The following is a 25,344-nucleotide window of genomic DNA, read 5'->3' as shown; positions in this document are numbered from 1 at the left end:
AATTATCTTTTTTTACATAACAACTAATTTCAACAGTAAAAACAAATAACGAAACTGTCCAATTTGAAAAAGAAGTGTACTGTAAGTTGTCCTACGCTTCTGAATTATGAACTGACGTGACATTTATTTAACTTGCATGCTGTAATTGACATTGTTGATTTCGTTACAATTGTAAACATTCAAGTTTTGAAATTGATGATTGTCCTCGTAGAAAATACTGCTGTTCATATTTTTCTGTTATCAGAAAATTGGAAATAATCGTGAATTCGCATAAGGTCAAACAATACCTCATTCTAAGGTCACCCAAGTTCATACAACAGTACAATTGAAAATGAAAGCTTCTACCATAAAATAATTGTTCCTGTCTAAAATTGTGGGGCCTACATATACATTTGTATGTAAGATCATGTAAGAAATTGATTACTGGACACAATTTAAGATTATTAAAAATATTATATAACTGGTATTAAATGTACGAGATTACCAAATTGTATAATACATTTAAAACTATGCTTATCCTTTGGTCATAAACATGCTTTTCTTCAAAAGCCTCAGATATGTAAGATAGACTTACAATATCTTATATAAATAAAATTTGTGAAATACTCAAAATCTGTCAGTGTGTGTAGTTTTACCACGACAAAACAAGCATATAGTAAACCAGTAAACATTTTTGTTTAGGGGCCAGCTGAAGCATGCCTCCAGGTGCTGGATTTTATTGCTGTATTGAAGACCCATTGGTGGCCTTCAGCTGTTATCTGCTCTTTGGTCGGGTTGTCTCTTTGACACATTCCCAATTTTCATGCTCAATTTTACCAAGACAAAATAAGCATATAGTTTTACCAAAACAATACAAGCATACTATAGTCTATATACCATGTAAATAAAAGGCTATCATCGTTACAATGAATATTAAAGTATTTTTCATCATTTTGACTGATTGGCCACACAGAAATAACAATTGACTATTGAGATACCAATAATAAGATTGACCACTTAATGTGTAGTGACGAACTATCTTTTAATGAAGAGGTATTTCCTAATCAACTTAGGATGTTAATACTTTGAAGCCGCATGAAACATCTTACACAATACTTATTAAACAAGCTATCATCTTATGATGAATATACAATACTTATTGAACAAGCTATCATGTTGTAATGAATATAAGTGTTACAGTAAATCTTCAGCACTATTCTAAAAAGTGGCTCACAAAGTTAAGTTGAAGCTTTACTGGTCCACTACACTATTTATTTATTATCTAATTAAAACCTTTTGATCTTTTACTTTGTGGTGTAATGCATGCACATTGAAAGTGTTTTCTTATTGAGTTCTTGTTAACTATGAGGTCTTTTATTATGAATATGGTCGTAATGGGGGTACCATTTGACGAATGACGATAAGAAATTCTTGCAAAATGATAATAACAGTAATGTTTGGTGCATGACAATGAAATGTACTTTTTTGTAGACAATAAAAAAATAGGCTGATTTTGACGAATCATGTTATTTTTTATTCAAAAATAAAGGTGATGATCATTATTTGAGACCTCTGACGAATCACTCTAAGCACATTTTGACAAATCATGGTAAAAAAAAAAAATTACCGGTAGCCAAAAATGACTGTAAAGAGCATTCCTAGTTACCCTTACAAACAGTGATGTCTGTTTTCATGTCTCACATCACCAAATGTATCACATATTTCATGTGATATAAAAATAAGGAGATACAGTAAGTAATTATGTCCCTCTTTTGAGTTCACCTATATTTAAAAAGACTACAATTAAAAAATTTGTTGATTAATTTCTTCATTGTCGAGCCTGCAACCCACGAAAATGCCTGTCATAATGACAGTTAAATTTACTCCTAAATTAGAATGTGATCAATGAGCTATTCTCATCTTTCATCAAAAGTATTGGTTCCCTGCAATAAACATGATGAAGAGAAATTAGATTTATAAAACTTTTAGAACACTTCAAAATGAAATATTTACATGTTTATAAGCTAGTTTAGATTGATGAATGTTGGAAGTAAAGAGATATTTTAAGTAGTTACTTTGAAGAATTATAAATAAATAGAAGCAGTAGGCTCCTAAATCAATGAGACAGCAATCCAACAATATTATAAATGATATAAGATTGGTTGATTGATTGATTGATCGGGTTTAACAGTCCATTTCAGCACTCTTGGTTATTATTCATAGCCAGTTTTCAATGTTAAAAGAAGCTGAAGTACCTAAAGGGATACACAGACCTTCGCCATTAAAAACTCAAAGATTTCTAGACGACAACATGTATAGAACTTATTATAAGACAATTACATCTACTAAGAACATCTCAAAATAAAAAAGGCCTTCAACATGGAATTGAAAGCTGAGATACCTCAAGTCCCAATGCAAGTTAAAAATGTACCCCAGTAGGTTTAACATGACTAGAGAGGAATTCCTCATTTAGCTTTCGATAATTTTTGATCTGTGCATTTAAGAAGACAAATTGTTTTGTAACAGTGTCTTGTAAAATAGTCCTGTTTCATGTATGTATAGTTAATCCACATCTTAACTAGAACAAATATAGGTATTTCAAATAAAGATACAACTCAATCAAATAGGAATTGGCAATCCTACCACATTTTCTTTTCTTATATTTAATCAGCTGTCAAGGCAGCTCATAACATATAGTAAAATATGGCAAGTATCAAGGAATTTCATTCATAAACTATGCTTAGAATTAGACAAAAACATTTGAATAACCATAAAATATTTTATTCTTTTTTTCAGATGGGAGTGGGTGGAGATCATCGAACCCCGTACAAAGGAACATATGTATGCTAACCTCACCACTGGAGAATGTGTATGGGACCCCCCTCCTGGAGTTAAAATGTAAGTACTCACTCGAGAATGTGTATGAAACCCCCTCCTGGAGTGAAAATGTAAATACTCTTTCTTTAAAAAAAGAAGTCAAAAACACAAAAGGAGACAGTTCTGGTGTAGTAGGAAAGGCTTCTGCCTTAAAAAATTAACAAATCAGAGAAACGGATATATATGAAATCTAAAAATAGACTGACGATTTATTGAGCATTTAAGAAGTTTTAATGTCAGTAGGTGATCATGATAAGGTTTCAAAATTATCTCACAATTGCCAAATTTCTTCAATATTCAATAAATATATCAGACATATCAGACAGCCTTGTTAATATCTGACAGTTTTGAAATCTTCAAATTACAATAAAATAAGCTGAGTAACAAGCACTGAGTAAAAGTACATTAGGATAGTCAAATCAATAGTCAATGCCTCTTTTGGTGATAGTTGATAAAAGATAACACATGGCCAGCTCTAGATCTGACTAAACTTGTGAACACATTCAATGATTGAATTAAAAATTGGTCAAGACTTTAGCCACATTGAAGGTTCAACATTGCAGACTTTAAGACATTTAGTGTTGGGTAAAGTTTTGGGATGTGTCACATTTCATATAAGATAAGAAGAAGATATGATAATGTGCATTCTAGTTATTTGAAGTATTTCTATGAACACTTCAAATATAAGCTTATTAACATTGACCAACTAATGTAGAGGAGAGTTAATGAATTGCAATACAACTAATATCAAGGGATTCTTTTTATTATTGCAAAAACACAACAAAAGAACATTTCAATGATTAAAAGACTGGTTTCATTTTACCTAGTACACTACTAGGAATTCAATGTTATTTGCGGAATACCAGTTTTTCATAGATATTAGATTTGGTAGGTAGTAAGACGACACATATTTAAATATGGGACAAGAAATTATTTACCCTTTGAAATGAGCAATAGGAGAAACAACAAAATTAGGTACCCTGTGAAATAACAATTTTTATGCCCCCACCTTAGCGAAGGGATCATAAAGTTTAATTTTCTAGATTAATTGTTATAACTTCTTTCTCCATTCTTATCTCATTTCTTAATCAAACACTTTCAACAGAAATGCCCTTATATCATAAATCACATAGATCTTAGATTGACATATTTATGCATTATTGGAACAAAATCAGTATTTATTGCTAGCCATCCACTCTACTATTTAATAAGTTGGATGTTATGTAATACAAATGAAGACAAAGTACTTTTGTATAAATAATGAAGAAGTTTCCTGTAATGTTTTTATCTAGTCTGTTTTGAATTGAATATTGAAATTATATAATGGATAGCAGAACAACACTTAGGGAAAATCTTTAATTCTATAGTAAATTGTTAAAGGATGCTTAGAAAAATTAAATTTAGGTTGTAAGGCAGGTTTAATTGGTGGAACTGAGCTTGTTTTTGAACTTTCCAAAGAATTTCACAAAACGATCGGCACTTTGCCAGAAACAAATCAATAGAATGCTTTATTACAGAGTTCTGTGGGTGAATATAGAACTGAAGTCATTCTGCTGAACTGAAGTCTTATTAATTTGTTGATAATAGACAAAATATGCAGAAAATTTACTGCACATTTTGATGCAGTTGTTATATCTGGAGTTCATTTATTATTCATTTATAAATATTATTACACTATGTGTTGAAATAATTGAGATAATTATCAGTATTGTTATTGCCAAATCTTTCGTTGTTGAAAGTAATTAAAATTGGCAACATATTTTGTGGTCTTATTTTGCTTTAAATTGAAGCATTTCAAAATAATGGTTTGAATAATTGAAACATGTTTTCTAATCTGCATTGACTGTAAGGATTTTCATACATTATGCATTTTCATTCATACATGTATGTTGAAGCCAATAGATTTAAATGAGTTTATGCTTCTTAAAAAATTGAATGAAAGAGTTAATTGATATTCTGTTCTCTTTTTTTTAGCCAAAAATGGCTATTGTTGTAAAAAGAAAAAATAATGTGCATTTGTAGTAAGTCATCATAATATTTTTTAAAAATCTGAAATAACTTCTACAATCCCATATAAACTTTGAACGAATGATTTATAGGGAATGTAGTTTTAAGTTTGAGTTTTTGTTCTTGCCAATCAACCAACATGGCCACCATGCCTAAATATTATAAGCCACCATGGTTGATGATAGAACGTAAGGGAAATTTAAAGCAGTAATAATAATCTAAAAACCTCTATTTTGTGTTTAATTATACATTTGACATGAAACATTTATATAGGATTACATTTTTGGTACCAAATTGGTACACAAACAGAAGAGCACATTAGGGTTTCTTAATAGGGCTCACAGAAAAGTTGTACTATTGCAGCAATGCTCATTGCTGTTCAAAAAGAAAAAGAGTGCCTTTAACTTTGTCAATGTTTGTACCTACATGATAATAGATGTGAAATTAATACAGCTTTTCAGTATACACTAATACCTGTAAGCATGCATTTAGACAAGATAAGTATACAATAACTTATTATACTTGCACCTGCAGTTTGCAATTTCCACAGAAGATAAACATGACAGTGATGTATTTTTTTCCTTGACAGATTCATGTAGAGTTTTGTTGTTAAAGTCTTTCACCTGAACCATTTCCAATCTAATATATAACTATTGCATCTTGTTTTAAATGGCATCTTTATAGTTATCAGGACAGTAGAGCAGGAATTGATTAGCCTTCTGTAAAAGTGTTTTATATATATAGCTGACTTTGCGGTATGGGCTTTGGTCATTGTTGAAGGCCATACTGTGATCGAAAGTTGTTAATTTCTGTGTCATTTGGTCTCTTGTGGAGAGATGTCTCATTTGGCAATCATTCCACATCTTCTTTTTTATTAGTTTTAATACTGTTATAAATGGGAGTACATGTTGTCAATTCTTAGTTTTCTATATGAAAGTTATTAGTCTCACACTCTTTTTTTCCTTTTTGTAATGGTAAATTCTGTCCTTCTTCAACTTATGGTTTTGATTGCCCTTCAGAGTCTTATTACTTTATTTTTATAGAGCTGCTCTACAAGAAAAAAATCTTAGGTTCACAAAATTGTACAATTTGATTCCTTAATTCAGAAAAAGACATCAATTAGATCACTGAAAGCACGTTCTGCCTGTAGGAATTGTGATACATTGGATGTTGTAAGAGAATTTTCCTTAGTTGACATCAAGTTACAGTAGCAGACTTTATATTATAAACTATTGAAAGGTCGGTAAGCGGATAGTCTAGAATTACGGACTAATGACATTTTTGTGCAGATAATTTGTTTTTAGGCATCCCATTGAATCTGATTTACATTCTAAAAGTTTTTAAATCACAGAAAATTGCATTTTAAATTGAATTGCATCACTAGGGATTAAGATTTTAAAGGGTATCAATAGACATAGGCCATATTGAGTGTCAATGTTGGTCATGCCTTGCCAGAAGAGGTGAGCTAAGTTAGACACATGGCATTCTATCATGAAAAATATACAACATGATTCTACAGAAAATGGTAAAAAGATAGAAGTGTGTTGTCTAGAGGACATCATGTTAGTCAATTTACAATATTTTAGATTAAAAGTATAAAGAAATATATATAGGCACATCCTTTAGATGTTATAAGGAAACATTTGATCTTAATCAAACAATCCCTCTTTAAGAGTTCCAAAATCTTTTTTCCCCTGGTGGTCCATGAAGAAAATTTGCTGGTTCACATGTTTGTCAATTCAGATTTTTTTTTTGTGAACGAGAATCTTGGGATACTGAAATGGTTTACATGCATTTTCTTGCCTGTTTTTCAGTAGAAAACATATTTAGGAATCTGCTGTTGATGAGACTGGCTGACTATCTTGTCTGTATCTATCATGAAGCAATCTGTCACAAATTGTCTATCTAAAGCTAGCAGATTGGCTTGTGATTAGGTGTTAATTAGTTTCCTCCAGGTGTGTTATAGTAGGGTTAAACTGATGATAAAGTATTATATTATTAACCATTATTGATTGTTTATATGTACACAGTTTTGTGTTCCAAATTTTGGCAGAGGTAAACCATTACATATTTGAGGTTAATCACTTTATGTTTACTGGTTGTTTACTGGTTTGACTCTCAGTAATTATAAAGAAATGAATTTATAATTGCTACATGCCTGTTGTTGTTTTGCCGGATATGTTTATCTAAGTATTATTATTGTTAAAAGTATTAAAAACAGTCAGAGTTCAATGCCATTGATTTTGTTAGATAATGGTACATTTTGAAGGCTGGCAGAGCTAAATGTATCTGCCCTTTCCAACTTCTTAAAATCTTGCCAGATTTTATAATCTTAGATACCAAGCAAATTCATAAGATTAAACTTTATGAATATGAGGTTCTGACATTTGTCAAATCTTAAGTCTAAAAAAACTTCTTTTTTTCTTGCTCAGGATAACTAAAGGCTTACTCAGCTAGAAAAAGAGAAAATTAAGTTTTCTATAAGTCTGAAGGCATGTTATTGACTTTAATCATGGTGAGGAAAAAAAATCAATAAAAAATGTGTGGTAAACCAACAAAATTAAAGGATTACAGCAGATTGCATTGGGTGTGTAGGCAAAGGTGATATCTTTGGTTAGCTTGCTTGCTAGCTGAACTGTGAAGTCATTATTAGGTTAGGTAAACTACCCTCCTTTAAGAGTAGAATAGTCCAACAGATAACCAATATATCTGTCTGTTGGACTAGGCTACTTTGAAAGGAGGGTAGTATACCTTACCTAATAATGACTTCACGGTTCAGCTAACAAGCAAGCTAACCAAAGATATTACCTTTGCCTACTCACTCAATTAAATCGGCTGTTAAATTATTATATCTTTACCAAAGGATGGCTTCAATTTTAACACTGTTATGATCTCATAACAGACTTCAACAGTTCATAGAAAATGGCTTTATCAAAACAAGGATGTTCTGTCTCTGGTTTTCATGTAGCAAAAAGCAGATGAGCAGACTTAGCTAGTTATCCTTGTAAAGCAAATTAAATTCTTCAACAAGCTTTTATTTTGCATGTTATATAAGAAAAATTGAAAGATTGTCACTCTATCTATATAGGCCTCTCAAAGACTTATATAAAAGAAGATATGGTATGATGCCAATTAGACAACTCTTCACAAGAAATCAAATGACACAGAAATTAAGAGCTATAGGTCACAGTATGGCCTTCATCAATGAGCAAAGCCCATACAGCATAGTCAGCTATAAAAGGTCCCAAAATTACAAATGTATAATAATTGAAACAAGAAAATAAAAGGCCCAATTAATGCACAAAAAAATGAACGAAAAACAAATATGTAACACAGCAACAAACAACAACCACTAAATTATAGGCTCCTGACTTTGGACAGGCACATACATACAGACTGCGGTGGGGTTAAACATGTTAGCAGAATCCCAACCCTCCCTTTATCTTGGACAGTGGTGAAAAAAGTACAACATAGGGCTTAACTCATCAGATGAATACAAATAGATATACATCTAACAAAAACATAGAGTGGATGTGTCCAGGTACTCTCTTTTGATATCAATAATATAACTCTAGGAATTTCAAAAATAGAGTACCGGTAAGTGGTAAAAATCCTCTTAAGCCTGAATAATGTCTGTTTGTAGTGTTTTGTCCCTCTTCTGTCTATCATGTTCAGCATAGATACAAGTACAACACCTGTGGTTTTCGGTACAAGTTCTGTCTTGGAAGATTTTATTGAAAATGGTTACCACTTGTTATTTAGTACTAAGTGAACTTCTTGAACAACTTGACTTAAACAGACTTTACAATACCATCACATTTATGTAAGCAGCTTCACAATTTGCATTCATCGGTTGATCAATCTATTTGGCCTGTCAAATACCCAGTCCCTCCTTTTGATATTAAAATGATAAACTTTCTATAAATTTCAAAAATATAATTGAGTGGTTAAAATCCTCTTCAGTCCATCATGTTCAGCATAGATGAATGAATGAATATTTGTAGTTGTTTTGTTTTAGAAGCTTGTATTGAATGTGGTTACCACTTATTGCTTTGTACTTCTTGAACTTCTTCCACAACAAGACTAAAACAGACTTTATAATACCATTTTGTTAATTAAGTGAATCAAATCATAAAAACACATGATAACTTGTAACAACATCTGGTGTTAGGGTGAATCTATATCTGTCTGTGTGTACAGACTCTTTAGAATACAGAGAAAATAATTGAATGGACGTCTATTGATTGTAAAAATAATCTGAAATTCTCTTGATACATCAAAATGGTTTTTACATGTGATTTTAGCATGTTAGTGGTTTGGCACCTTTGTAATTGGTAGGAATTGTGTCATACAGGTGTATTAACATTAAATGGAAGATCAGATACTTTTTTCATTGAAACAGAAAGGTAAAAGTTTAGTCAGAGCTTCCTACTTTAGGGGGTGTTTTAGTAAAAATGAGCTTTTCTAAGTTAGTTGTCCCATCAAATGCAATACAACTAAGGATATTATATATTTTTTTGTTTTCAAATTAGTGGAATCTTACAGAGGTTTATCATGTGTTGACTGTAAATAGATGTGATCAAAACTGTTCTGACAACCCTCGAATTCATATCTTAGCATCCAAAGTGTGAACAAAATTTAACAAGATTGCTCAAAACACTATACATGTATGTTCTCATGTGTACCTTGCCGTTAATTGAACTAAAGAAATGATCAGGGCAGCAATGTTGTGTTCAAAGTAACTTCAAACAAGTTGTGTTTAGCCCTTTTGCCGTTAATTCAGGTTTACTTCAGACAGCTGGTGATAAGTCCAAGTTACAGGGTTCAGCATACCTCTTATATTTCCTGCTGAAAAGCATTGCTTTGTGTAATGTCTTACCGGGAAATTTAAATTGGCCATTACAGAATTAATCAGTTTTATAAAGAGCATTTATAAGAGTAGATTTATTAGGCAACCCATTTATGTTATATATTGAGTTTCTAGCTTGCAAGCTTTTATTTGACAGGTTCATTCAACATTTATACCATATTGAACAGATTCTGTTTAATGCGTAAATGAATTTCTAACCAAGTCATTCAGTAGCTTCATTAGGCCTGATACTACAAATTTCCTGATAACTTTATTCATTGATGATTGTTAATTGAATTTCTGAATGACCCAGATACATTAACCTGATTGTAACAATACTATGTTGACTATAACTTTCAACAACAAAACCACAGTCAAATCTCTACTGTAATGAAAAAAAAGTTGGGAAGTCCACACATTAAAATCTGTAAAGCTATTCACGCTGCCGTATTGAGTCATTATAAAGATATTTTACCTGATTTTATATATATTGATCAGTCATTGGTTTATTTCTGTCCTAAAATATGTTAGACAATGGGGAAAAAAACTGTGATAAAAAATCAATGCAAATTATGCTCACAGTAAAGTTTTATTGATCAGGGTAAAAATTCCATGTCATCAAAGTGTATTTTTGCATGATTATTCTATATTCTTTTTTCAATGTAGTGATAAGTTTGATTGATCACAGATGCTCAATCTATTCCAAAATTCTTAATTGGATAGTACTTAATTCATTACGTTGATTGAAAATGATTGAGTAAAATTTTTATTTTATTCAAACTATTTGATCATATATCTTGAATGCTCGATTAAAAAAAGTTCTTTCCAAGTATGTTTCTCAATTTGTTTACATATTTAGTTGCTTGATAATGTTTTTTCATGTTTCATTTTGACAATGAAAGGGAGGTAACTCTAATAATTAGATGGGAAATAACTCTGTTTGTCTTAGATGGAAATCTAGTAAGCTGGTATTTCTGACAAAATTATCATAAGAAGTTTACTCTGTTGGTTTCATTGTTGAAGACCAAATGCAAATTATTATATCAATTTTATTTGTCTGATGCTGAATGACTAATATTTTACTAAATATATGAATTTTCAAACACACAAATTATGATTATAATAATTTTACATGTACTTTTTTTCAATCAATTATTTATTTTTTATTTGTTTCTCTTTTTAATACAATTTAAATTGGATCCAAGTAAATCATTTGATACTAAAATGGTACTTATACATTTACATGTCAAAAGAAATTCAAATATGTTTTTGCTGTAATTAAAATGTCACAAGTGCAAATAATAATATATTTTTCAAAGGACCATTATAATTACAAGAAGATGTGGTATGATTGCCAATTAAGCATCTATCTACATGCGAGACCACAAAATATAGCTGTGTGCTTTTTACTCTAAAGCTGATAATGCTTCAGTTATCAAAATTATTTGTGTTTTTTTTCAAGAATCAGCTGCAATCACAAGATTCAATCATTCAACACTGACTTTAATTTGAAATTGTACAAATGTTAAGTTTTCAGATTATGTATAAAGAACATGTACTTTTATGAGTTTAATGACTGTTTATATCTGAAATTATGTTGGGTAACATCTGAATATCTCATTCTATAAATGATTGTGAGAACTAAGTTAGGTTTCATTGAAAACTTTCCCTTCAAAATGCTACAGTCCATCAATTTGCTGTTTTCTATTTTGTTGCACAGCAGAAATAACATTGATATGTTTAATCAGTTTTATGATCACTTTCTATACAGTGATGTGTGGGAATCTTTCCTTTGATGGTCTATTTAAATGTTGTGTTTAGTTTTCTCTGGCATGTGACTAACTTCTATGATGAAAAAACTTTGAAAAAAATTGAAACATTTCTTAGATGATTAATAGAACCAACTTAAGCACTGGATGTTATGGAATGAACTTTCCTTGGATATTGACATCCATTGACCCTGACTATTCCCTTGCACAATGTGTTCACCAGTGCAGAAACCATAGTTTATTTATATATTAGGAACTGATGGTATTTCAAGTACATAATGAAGCATCTTTTCTGAAAATTGAGATTCATACAAAAACATTAAATTTACAAAACATTGTGCACAAAATCTTCACACTAGAAATGGAGGCAATATTGCATTTACCTTGTCTGTATTTCTGTTACACTTTTTCCAGACTGAACAGAATGACTGCATATTTTGTCAGTAGTTTGACAGATTTGGCAGATGTGTTTTGGGATACATAGAATTTTTCAGTATGTTGTATCAACTGATTTTGTTTCTGTCTTGCTTTTCTCAAGTTTTATTGATCAGAATTACTTCATGTTTAGTCAGCAACATGGCAGCTATGAGTTACATTGATGAGTGCTTTTTCAATTTACCAAATGCAAACTTCCTGTTTACCAATACTACACATGCATTCTTGTTAAAATTTTCAAGAAACTCTTATTAGGTATTGGTCATTCTGGCACACAAAGTTTTCCACGTAGAAATCAGCTCAAATTATAAGGACCACAAAAAGTAAACAGTAAACATGTTTAACTGTTGCATTTTTGCACCTGTCCCAAGTCAGAAGCCTCTGGCTGTTGTTAGTCTTGTATGATTTTATATTTTAGTTGATTTGTATTGTGGAGTTTAGTATGATGTCCATTTTCTGAATTAGTATGCATTTTTGTTTAGGGGCCACCTGAAGCATGCCTCTTGATATAGGATTTTCTTGCCATGTTGAAGACCCATTGGTGGCCTCTGGCTGTTTTCTGGTCTAAGGTCGGGGTGTTGTCCCTTTGACACATTCCCCATTTCCATTCTCAATTTATCATCTCAGTGGTGATCAGATTTTATACCATATCCAATGTAGGTGTGAATCCAGGATTTTGAAAAAGGGGGAGCCGCTGACAAGCCAATGTTTGGAGTGATACATGAAAAAACCTACATACATGTATCTATCATATATGAAGCTATATTTGGGGACCCTCTTTTAAAATCTACCTCTGGATGGATTTTCACTGGAGAATATGCATAGATGTCTGATGCTGATTTAACCGAACTGTTACGGACTGACACAACATTAGTCATATTCTAGTGGGAGATAAGTAGTTACTACCTTTTTATAATTAGTGTCAAGATTGAACAAGATTATTTTTCTCTGTGTTTACAAATAAACAGCTGTTCTTTTCATTATATTGTCCTTAAGAGATTAATTACCTGATGTTTTCACATGATATAAGACTGTTGATCAGGTAAATAGGCTAATTGATGCTGAAGCAACTTAATTTATGGAAATTGTGTCTTATAGCTGTGTTACTGTCAGACTTTCTTAACTTTGTCAGATATTTGCCACTGGATGGTTCACTGAGCATTCAAAACCATTAATTAATCTGAAAGTCCTGCCACCTTAAAAAAAAATATGGGATTTATCTATATCGCTTTGTGGAGTTCTTTGGTTTTTGCAAGTTGGACTTTTATAAAATATATAAGACCAATTTCAAGTACAATTATCAATGTTCGTTATACTCTAAAATCAACCAAATAAAATACTTGATTTGGTATTTTGCTGAAGGAGATCCCAACACCTAATGAAACTGAATAAGTATATGGCTCTTGTTCATTGTTAAATAATATTTAAGTAATGTCCCATCGATTGATTTTACTGAATCAAAATTACATATTGCAGATCTCTTCACTTTTCCAACAAATCAGTGATAGCCACTGTGAATTAAAACTTATCCAAACTTCTACTGATAAAAGTTATATCATGCAAATTCTTGTGTTTATATATAAATTTATCAAGCTCATCTCACTCACTTTTGATAACATTACAATCCTTAATTTAAAAGCATTTGAAGTTTATAAATTACATGTGTTAAAAAACTGATTTTGAAAAGTAACAGGAAATTTGCAGACTTCATAATTATCAGCTCTTGTCTCATTTACCATGTGTTATATATATTGAAAAACTTCATAAGTTATTTTTCTTTTGATCATCTAAATTATATACAGGTGAATACTATTTGTATATCTCTGTAAATTATCTCACATTAATTCATAAATCTATAGGTTTTAGGTAGGAATGGGGAAGAGAGCTTCATCTCAAAGATACCTTTCTGTAGCTGATGAATTACAAATATTATTTAATCATTGAAGTGTTGTCTGTGTAAACTATGTTTTTTATTGAATATCAGCCAAGTAAGATTTGGATCTCCCATGAAGATCTATCAACAGATATTCATAATTTATTTTTTCCTATCATTAATGAATCTTTTTATAAGATCCTTAAAGATTGAACATTTTCATCCTGCATAAACTTTTGTCAAAAATACTTTTTTAATGCCTATTTTCTTCCATGTTCTATGAACCATAATCTTTTAACTAAACATACTTGTTGTTTGAAGTGGCATGTTTTCATGGGAACATGCAAATTTCTTAATGCTACATGTTTTTCATGTTGCTTGAAAATTACATCACATTGTAATTTTAAACATGTTATTGTCTTGTTTCATTACGCTACACCTTAACTGGAACAGGATCCCAGTTACAAGATACCAGTCCAGGTAGCCCACCAATGAGGTCTCTTTTAAGACAAATCTACCATCTTTTAAATTGGATTTTGAACCGATGAAAGTTATGCAAAATATTGAAAACAACACGTTTAAAATTAAATGCGTCCGAAGCACTTTTCTTGATTTACCTTCATCAGGAACGCTCAAAGTCAAACATTTAAAATCTGAGGATATATAAGCACAGAATGAAGAGCTATATGACAAAAATACCTAAATTAAATAGCCAAATTTATCTAAAGTCAACTTTGCCTGAGGGAGTTGTAAAGATGCTTAGATTTGTAGTAAATCCAAATGATATTCATTAGACTTTCAACTTCTGTGAAATTTTAAGTGATAAGAGTGGATGATTGTTTGAGTATTTTTGATTTTAGCATTGATTAGTTAATAAAACTATTACAGTAATTCATACAACAGTACTCACTGGCCACAGTCCTCTTAAATGTCAGTCATGGGCCTGGAAGAATTCTCGAAGAAACTATGAAGTGGGCTACTAGTAGGAAAAAGGAATTGAAATTTTTAGGTCTAACATCAGGAAAAAAATCTGCCCAAATTGCATTGAAGTAAAGGCTGAAATAATTTGGTCCTTTTTCCAACTAATAATCCAAGGTGGATAACTCTTACCAATTACTAAATTATCATTTATGAAGTACTTTAAGAAACCGATTTATGGTTTGAATTGCTTGTAACGCAATTCATGCATACAAGATAGAGATGTTTTATTTAATAATATTTATATAATGCAGATAAAACATGCCACGTTTCTGTTCATGCCAATGATAAACTAAATGATTTGTGATGTAATATTCATAGCAGGATTTTGTTCTTTGCTGATAAAATAACCTAATGGGATTCCATGTGGAAGATTTCTACAATGTATAATAAACAACTGTAAATATGAAAATAGGAAGATGTGGTAAGATTGCCAATGAGACAACTCTGCACCAGAGACCTAATGATGTAATCGTTTTAACAACTATAGGTCACTATGGCCTTCAACAATAAGCAAAACCCATACTGTGTAGTGAGCTTTAAACAGCCCCAAAACAAAATGATAAATGTATAACAGTTCAATCAAGGAAAATTATGACTAACTGGGGTGAAGGGTATATGAATTTAATATAAATTATCTTAATAGTACATTTAAACCTTTTAAACTACACCTTTCAATCTGAAAATTCTGTTCTTCTACTGTATCTTGATTTCAGTTTACACATGTTTTTATATAAGGAAGGTTAATGGCTTTGGCAATTTTCATTATAAACTATAACCTTGATTTTATGCTTAGGCTATTTAAGTAGGAATTTCAGAATGCTGATCCACAATATAGTTATCAGTGAGGTTTCACTGTACTGTCATTTATTTTGTTAACAAGATGGAAATAGAAGAACAAATGGTCAGTTTACAGTAATTGTTAATTATGATATTTTAGTAAGTGGAGAAATTGATGTTGTGGTCAATATTAATTTGTTACACTGGACAGTCATCAGTAAATAATTTGTCACCTTGGACAGTGGTCAGTATGTGTTATTGGATTAGGACAAACATTAACAGATTGTCATATTGAATTTATAGATGCTAGCTAAGTGAAGTTGATGCTGATGGTCTTTATAAATGTACAGATACAGCTGTGTTATTAGCTGCTTTTCTCTCAGTATAGAAATAAATAGATGTGGTTTCACCGTTTGATAGCCAATGAGACAACTTTATACAAGAGTCCAAAAAAAGTGGATTAAAGCATTAATAGTGACATAGGTCAATGTAGGGTTTTCAACAATGAACAAAACCAATACTACATAGCCAAAGTCCTGAGTGACATGACAAATGTGAAACAAATCAAATGAGAAAGCAAGAGGGAACATTTTTGGCAAAGCAACCCACAGGTCCTTGCAGTGCTAGAATTAGATAGTAGACTTGCCACTTTTTGAATCTGCCACTGCAGTTCAACAAAATTTCTTATGATCCATGCCCAAATTAAAATCAGAAATTGAAAATACATATTTGAAGCTTTTTGTGTCATTCTGACAGTTGTACTCAATAACATCTTCTTTAATACTCCCAATGTATTATTAGCCTAATTAAATTATAAAAATTGTAGTATTATCTTTATATTCCCTGTGTTCTAATGATGATCCTTTCCTAAGGCTAACTGACATGGGTTATATGATATCTAGTAACATGTAACACGATACTTTATGACAATACTACATATTAATGTAAATATTAATATCTTGTCTTCTGATCCCTGATGATTGACATTAAGAAATGTAAGCGTGTCTATTTGGCCGGAAAAATGAAATAACGGAATAACCAAATCCGGCCTCTTGTTGATTGTCTCATTTGCATATTCTGTCTTGAAATGCACATTGGATATCTGATTTTGTTGGTGAATTGTCAAACGGAATTTCCAAGATGAATTAAGAAAATTGTAGTTTTGTGTGATATTTTGATAGAATAATGGAATTGTATCTGGTTAGACATGTGGCTTTGAGACAGTTATAGTGAGTAGAAAGACAATATTGATAATTAGTTATTTTTACTGCTCACTTCACATGCAATATGATAATTAACATTATAGCTTCTATTCTTTTCATGTGAAGTGGGGTCATAATTGATATAGAAAAGTTCATTACTGTTAATAATGAAGTATGAAATGTTGATACAATCACATGTAAATATGTATATTACAGTGACTTGATTGTAAGTGCTTCTCTCCACCTATTGCAGTTCATTCAAAATTCTGTTACAATTGCAATTTTTTCATCAATCAAACTGTTCAACTGGTCAGAAATGTTTGTAAAAGGTGCAATGTATGTACTTCGAGATTCTGCCAGTTTAGAAGCACCCCTTGATTGACTGCAAGGGTACAGTGGATCCATGTACACTCCCTAAGGATTAATGGAGATTTGTCCTTTACAATTGTATCCCACCACCAGAAAAATCCCCACCCAACGCGGCCCAAGGGAGCGTGTAGGACACCGGGAAGTCTGTTATTATAGTGGAGGAAGCCCAATTACTCGGAGAGGACCACCAGGCTTCTCGACGGAAACAGACAACCCAAAGAGATTTCAGAAGATTGGATCTCCAGGTCAAGCTGGGAACAACTTTGACCTACCGAGGCCCCTGAAGTATCCAATCTAGTTTAAACTTCGGTCTGGATACCAGAGATGTGTGTGGGAGGGTGAAAATCACCCTCCTGATGTACTGAAAATTTGACGTCTCGAGTGAGAATCGAACTCGGGACTTTCAGCACTGTAGCCATTGGTCTTTTTTTTTTCTCTTGATAATTAAGCCATTGGTCTTAACCACTAGACCACGAACCCACACATATGAAATACAAATAACATTAAGCATATATTTATAATTCTTCATGGTTGCTTAATATGAATCTGCTTAATATTTCTAGTTTCTATTCATTATAACAAGATAGACATTTCAGGTCTATACATATTTTTAATACAGACCTCTATACTGATTTAGAATCAGTCTCAGCTTTGACTTCTTGAAACAGTCTTCAACAGTGTGGGGCTTAATGGTAACATTTTGCTGATGACATATGATAGCAACTATTCATATGAAATAGTTTCAAAATCAATGATGAAGAAAAATATTGAATGATTAAATGCTTTCAAGTAAAGTTCTGGTAAAACATAATTTTATGAATTAGTATTACACATGTTGCCAACTAATGATTAATTATGTGCTTGTTTAATGTTAGTAATATTTGAAATTTTACTTTTGGATAGGAAATTGTTTAATATGAAAATAAAACAGTTGAAAATAGCCATCAGGCAATGTTTACATATATTTTTTTGTTTACCCATTTTCCCAGTTGTTTATATTCATTTGATCAGATTGTGTTTTATTTTCAAATAAAAGGCAGGAAAAGAAATTATATTATCATGTGAAGATAGAATCAGTTATATAATGTGTTCCATCATCAGCATCCTCATAAAGAGTACTTTGTGTTGTATTTTAATTTAATGGCATCATAATTCTCTGCAGGATTTGATGTGTTTCTGTAAATGACAAACAAATCAAAGTGATGGAACCAAGCTTTCTCACTTTGCTTTGAAGCAGTGTATTCTCTGAATATATTTGAGTGATTTGAGAATGGTTCTGGTTCTGTAGTGTTGTGGTTTGGTAATGGTGTTCTTGATTGCTTTGGACCTAATTAAGGCTTTCGAACGACACTGGAATTCTGTAACCTAGTTTTGTCGAATATTTACAAAGAAAAAATATGAGAGGATTCAAAAAAGCTTAATTTTACTCTTTTATAAGAAATGCCAACATCTGAAATAAAAAAAAAGATGTGGTTTTGTTTCATTAACTTTTCTAAGATCAAAGCAAAGGGAAAGCAAGTTTGTTCTTTGTGTACCATTTGTTAAAAGCAAATACAAATGATTAAAATTCAAAAAAGCAACGAATGACAGAACAGCTATACAGATTATTGTATGAAGCATCATTTCTCTGAATAGAATGCTTTACTTTCAAAGCATTTAAAGAGAAAAATGCTGCATTTAGTCACTGAGCAGAGGTTGTAATGGGTTTTGGACTTTAATGGTCTTTTGGTCCAGTGATTGTTTATGCATTACTGGTCCAGTCAGTATTTTAACAGTCTTTTACATTATGAGTATTACAAAATTATTATATCTGTGCTGGTCATTTGGCCCATTAATTGGTGATATTTTACTTAACCAAACAATTGATTACTGGACATTGTCACGTGTCTGATGGACCTTGGGAATGACTGGTCATTTGGCCCATTAATTGGTGACATTTTACTTAACCAAACTATTGATTACTGGACATTGTCACGTGTCTGATGGACCTTGGGAATGACTGGTCATTTGGCCCATTAATTGGTGACATTTTACTTAACCAAACTATTGATTACTGGACATTGTCACGTGTCTGATGGACCTTGGGAATGACTGTCAGAGCACTACTTGAAAGTTGGAACTGTTTGTTTTTTCACAACATATTGTCTAATGTCTAGACTTGGTGATCAGTTTCCAACTTGTTAGTAGAGGTTCAGTAAGCTGGGTATACTCCAAATTCAAGTCAGTAAAAAATGTGTATTCTATCATGTTTAACAACTTTGATCCAATAAACAAAATTGATGAATCTTGTTAGGATGAAAAAGATTGAACTGTTTACACCTTAGTAGTTAGCATCAGTGAGGCATCCCTCAAACTAAATACAAAAAAAAGTGTGAAAAGATGGATAAGTGACAAACATGTCTATAGATTAAATTGCTGAAGATTTAAAACAAATTGTTGTTCTCATTCATTACAGTGATATATAAGTCATGTAAAATGAAGCCTTCTTCTGCTTTTCAAGATTCCTATACATTTTTTGTATTTTTGTCAAAAACTATAGGAATTAATGAGAAACTCGAAAAAGCAAAAAAGATCTGCAAGTAAATCAACATGGCAAATATGTGCCATACTTGTTATAGGACTTTTTTGCAATTAATAAAATTAAAGGTACCAATTTTCTTGCACCAGATGCGCATTTCGACAATACATGTCTCTTCAGTGATGCTCGTAAATGATGTTGGTTTTTTTTTCATCTCAAAAACTTGAATAGATTTTAGGCTTATTACAGTTAACAGTAAAAAATGTCATCATTACAAGATATACTAAAATCCAATCAAAGAAGATCTACAAATAAGCAAACTGATTGCAATACGGTAAAGGCAAAAAAAAATAATATCAAAAGGTATATGTTATACCAGATGATTGATTTATGCTCTGCAGGTCTCTCGTTACGTATTGTAAACTTTCAAAATTACTGCCCTATTTGCAATATCTAAGGACAAAGATGACAAGAGGTTTCTTATACATTTTTATACCCCCGCTTTGAAAAAGGGGGGTATACTGTTTTACATCTGTCTGTCCATCCATTCTTCCGTCAATCCGTCCGTCCCATGAATATTTTTCGTCACATCTTTCTCAGGAACTACAATAAAAGGATTTCTGAAATTTGGTATCAGGCTTTTTACAAGTCAGCTATAACGTATGATGCGTTTTCAGATTCATCACTAGACAACAACACTTATATATTTTTACACTATAAGAATTATCCCTTTGCGGCGGGGGTTTCATCAGTGAGCAGTAGATGGCAGTTTCACTTGTTTGTTTTTCAATACAAAAAGGATGTTTTATTAATGCAAGCTCTTAATATACATGTATAAAACAACCTAGACCATAAGAGCTACTTATTTGGAGGGCAAACCGCAGGAAGGAGACAGTTTTGATTAGATTTCAAGAGATGTGTGACTCAGATATGAAAACTAATTACTCTTGCAGTATGAAATCTACCCCCTCCAAATAAATGTTAAGTAATTATCAAATTATGATAGATACTTGTTGAAAGGTATTCTGTTTGAAATATATTTCACATGTTTGTGATTATTGCACAATTGTTTGAGAGCATTTTGAGCAGATAGGGAATTTGATGAAACTGAAGACATGTGTACAGGCAGACTTAAGTGTTTTACTCCCCTACCAATAATCATAAAATGTAAAATAAAAGCAGACTTACTGGTAATTTACAGACAAAATATTGACAGTAAAATTGAAGATTTTATGATTCAATAGATATTGAAGTTTAACTGCTGGTAATTGTTTTTGATGCATGTAGAACATTTAATGTCTTACACCTGTTTCATCTAAAAATTTAATTCTTTTATTTGTTTGTTTATAGGAACTCCAAATTATGTAATATTAGAGTAATTTGCATTTCTTCATTTTTTTGGGGTCTTTTTTGTAACATTTTGTTAATGGTAGTGAAAAATGAAAATTGCACTTTATTTTAATTAAGCTGTCCTTAGTGCTTTAATTGAATAACTTTCATCAGGGTAACTCCCCTTGCTGTGATTTTATTGCAGTATTTCTATGAAATTAGTTGCTTTGTATTCAGTTAGAAGGGATAATTTATAATAATGGCTCCCAAGAACTTATTCTGGACTAATTTAGGAGACTTTTGACAGGGGCAGATCCAGCCAATTTTAAAAGGAGGAGGGTTCCAACTATATGTCCCCATTCAAATGCATTGATCATCCAAAAAAGGGGGTTTCCAAACCCTGCAACCCCCCTGGATCCGCTACTGTTTGATATAAATTACAACTGAAAAATAGGATTATGAATATGCCATGGGAAAAAGGTATTGCATATGCAGTGCACAATCTATGATCCAGTACAGGAAACTAAATATTTGGATAAAAAACTACATCTATAAAGTCCAATTGATGATCTCTTTTACTCATTCAGTTATTTACATTAATGTTTGTTTTAGGTAAGATTTCCTCTTCTTATAGAAATGACTCATTCAGGTGTACAGAATCAACTATTTATGGTTCCTGATTCTGTAACATATGTCATTACAAATGATACCCTTATCTCCTTCACAAGAATCTTTAGGGTAACATTTTCCAAATAAAAGAATTAATACCTTCATCTCTTCATCTCTTTTACAATCTTTGAGTAATATTTTTCTTCATCAGCCAAAAAGGTTGTCTAAAAAACTAGCATTCAAACACCTCAGATCATATCTAAGGGAAGTTGTGTAGCATGATTTGATTTGTTTGTCTTGCTAGAGTAAAGACAGGACTTTTCTGTTTTCAAGCCCCAGTTCCTGAAACAGTCTAACTTATATGATTCATAATAGATGAACATTTTGGTCACATCACCCAGCAGCTGTTTAGAAGCCTGATTGGCTGCACTTAGGATTTGTTTTAATCAGTTCATTATCTGAAAGTGTTATATACACTCGGCTGCTGTGAATGTTACTTTTTATCTTTATTGATAAAGATGTGATAACTTGCTTATTTGTGGACTTTGTTTCGGCGCTGTAATAAGGAATAACAAAAAGAGATACAATGTTTTTCATTTTTTGTATAAAGATGAAAATAAGGAATCATAAGAACTAATTTCAGGTTTTGATACAAGGATTTTTTTACACAAAGCTAAAAAAGTAAAAATAGTTTGTGAACATTTCAGAATTGAAAAAAAGGTGGTGTTTAAATAAATTTTATTTATTGTTGACTGTTGAAATCATGTCTGGAATTGTGTAACATTTTGGAGGATAATGTGCATTGATGAAAGATTGACAAGTTGTTTTTAGAATTGACAAGCGATCACATTTCGGCAAACAACAAATACACTGATGCTACATCTCTGTCGAAATCAATAGTTTTAATTCTGTATGCTCTGAGAGATTTTGGACAGTTTTGGAAAGTTTGCTCAATTAGGGATTATGGAACTGTCACTGATTAGAAATTCTGTGTGAGATTCAAATGCTCTTGACAACTGTAGAAGATTCGGTCTGTAATTTGTTTGAGCAAGACCAGGATGACGGACAAAGAAAACATTAAAAATAGGAAATTCCATTAGGCTATGCAAATTGATTGATTTGGATTTTTTCATGTGTTGAATGGGAAATTGTTGGTTAAATGAATGATTACTGCAGACTCTGAACTTCGACATCAAATGCTTCATGCTTAAAAATTCATTGGAAATCAATGGAAAGAATTAGCCTGACAAATAATTAATCCATCAGAATTTATAAATTGATTTGTATGAAACACTTGTTTAAAACAAAAAATTATCATATTTATAAAGAAAGAATACAAAATTGTGCTTTTGGGCAAGATTAAACGAGTTTTACTCCAATATTGGAATATTTCTAATAAAATTAGTGATAAATTATGCACTTAAGCTGAAGGACTGGACACATGGCGATGAAGAATCTTCTCATTTCCTATTGACGATTCTATTGATTAGGGTCAAGATAATTGATATATTTTATATCACAATTAGGGTTTATAGGATAAAATATTAAGTCTACTGAGGAATTAGAACTAGGAATAAAATTGGGCGAGGAATTAATGTTTCTAACATGGATTAAGATACTTTATAATATTCTGTATCATCACTCGTTAAGATTACACGAGAGGTGATTGCATCTTTCAGTGCAGATAGTACAGGACGTGATGTTTTCAGTAAATTGTGAAAAAAAGATTTCATGCAGATAGAGCTTCAGCTGTAAAGGTCTGTTTGTTTATAGAAGTAAAGTGATAGACTTTCTGACGATTTTTCGCTGAACAATTATTGGTATAGGAAAAATCTTTCTTGAGCTATGGTCAGGTCAGTGTTTTGAAAAGATAGTATCATTGTATGGATATTATAGAACTTTCGTTTGCGTCCAGCTAAGGAGAGAATGGAATAAATCATTGAGCATTCTTAAAATTGCATTTGAAGGTTTTCGTGTTGCAAAACTTGGGGAATTTTCTGTGGTGAAAATATAAGGTGCTCAATGCATCCCTCTCAAATGTTCGGCTCAAGTATGGCCAACCAACAGATGTACATGTATATGTTTACATCGGAGACGGTGGAATACTCTAGTTGTCAGGCTAGTTGTCAGGTGGATTTCTATTACAGGTATGTACAAAAATGTTGATTATAGTGGATGCAGTTGAGTTTAATAATGTTTTAGTGGAATTCATAATATTACCCAAATTGCATTTAAATTTCTTTTTACGGAATCCTGTGTTATTATGTTATTACATGGATTCAATCTTTACTTACTCTAAAAGTTGCAGAAGGCAATATATTTTCGACGTTGTTGTCCTTGTTGGTGCCGTCAGCAATTGTTCAGTTTTCTTTTTTTAGTCAGTTTGATAGGAACAACTTATGATAGATCAATGATATTTTCTATAAAGTTGCATCACTATTAGTTCATATATTTATTTTTGAAGACTATTTTGAAGGCCCTGCTCCTATAGGTAATATGGTCCAGTGACTTTCAAATACATGTAATAACCAATTTTTAATGTTGGATTATTTTCTTAAGTTCGTACTAATGATATACATGTACAATGATATTTTCTGTAAATTTGCATTAATATCAGTACATCTTAGTTTGACTTTATTTTGACCTCTCCGTCATGGTCCAGCAACTTTGAATTCTACATTAGCAATGTAACTGTCCATCAGATTTTCATTTTCTGAATCTTCTATTGACAAGCAAACATATCTCTGTATCAACATTTTGATATTGTTTCTTTAATAAGGTTTACCCTGCTTCTTTTTTACTGAATCAGAATGGTTGATGATGACCATTGTTGCAGGAAGATATTTTGAGGGAATGATTATAGAACCTGATGATGTCTGTCAGAAAGCTTGTTTCTTCACAATTAATCTGTAGAAGAGTTTATATGTAACGGAAATGGATTCATGTCCTCAGCATGATATGTGTTGTAGTAAAGTGCCCACTAATTATTCTCTTATAATCTCTCTTATAATATATATTATGTTATATGAATTAATGCTATCAGTGATAAAAAGATTATTGCCTTTCCCATGAAATTTTATAATGTACTTTGACTTAATGGCTTAGCTGACTATTCAGATATAGATTACTGTGACCTGTTTTTCTAAGTTTTTCTCTGAATTTACAAGTCTATGTGAAATGTGTAGCATTAGAAGTGAGTTACCTAGATTTCTAAGTTAGTTCATGTCTGCTTACTAGCTGTGACAGGAATTTATGTCAGTATTTGTAATATATTTGTTAATTTCGAGGAATTTTCAAATATATGCATCAATAAGAAAATTTGCGGCTGCACCCTCTCAGACTCACCATGTTGTTCATTTCATCAATTGATACTAACAACAAAAATGCATGAATTTAGACAGTTGTATGCAATAAATATGTTTGTTCTGTGTTTCGATTATACAAATGCACATTATGTACAACAAAGTCTTCATTCTTTACATTGTATCATGTGATGGATGACAGAACTGATAGCTTATGACTAGCTATCATATGTATGTGTTTGATTTCATGTAAAATATTGTCTGTTTAGTACTTAACCTATTACAACTAGGTCATATAGTATGAACCTTAACCGACCTTGATAATGTAACATCAAATTGTCAGTACTAAGTTTTTTGAAATTGTAAGGTACTAGAATTTATCTAATTTAACATGTGTCAATGCTTCTTTAAATATTGGTTTTGGATACATGTCAATCCAATGAATTAAAAAAAAAAGTTTGTGTCAAC

The 25,344-nt window shown here is 31.5% G+C and overlaps 1 protein-coding gene across 7 annotated transcripts in view; it reads left to right on the top strand.

Moving 5' to 3' along the window:
• The window catches only part of LOC143082486 (rho GTPase-activating protein 39-like), an 81,394-nt gene that overhangs the window by 16,938 nt on the left and 39,112 nt on the right, over positions 1-25,344 (top strand). For 5 of the 7 annotated variants that reach the window (XM_076258173.1, XM_076258170.1, XM_076258169.1 and 2 more), the window contains exon 2: positions 2,776-2,877. In XM_076258173.1, coding sequence (XP_076114288.1) covers positions 2,776-2,877 — 102 coding nt within the window. Of the gene's footprint in view, positions 1-2,775; positions 2,878-16,713; positions 16,777-23,308; positions 23,722-25,344 lie in introns of those variants that run through there. The other 2 variants (XM_076258175.1, XM_076258171.1) reach the window with 2 other exon arrangements.

This window comes from Mytilus galloprovincialis, chromosome 7 (genome assembly GCF_965363235.1).
Source record: "Mytilus galloprovincialis chromosome 7, xbMytGall1.hap1.1, whole genome shotgun sequence".
Lineage (NCBI taxonomy): Eukaryota > Metazoa > Mollusca > Bivalvia > Mytilida > Mytilidae > Mytilus > Mytilus galloprovincialis.
This window is presented reverse-complemented; position numbering and strand designations above follow the sequence as displayed.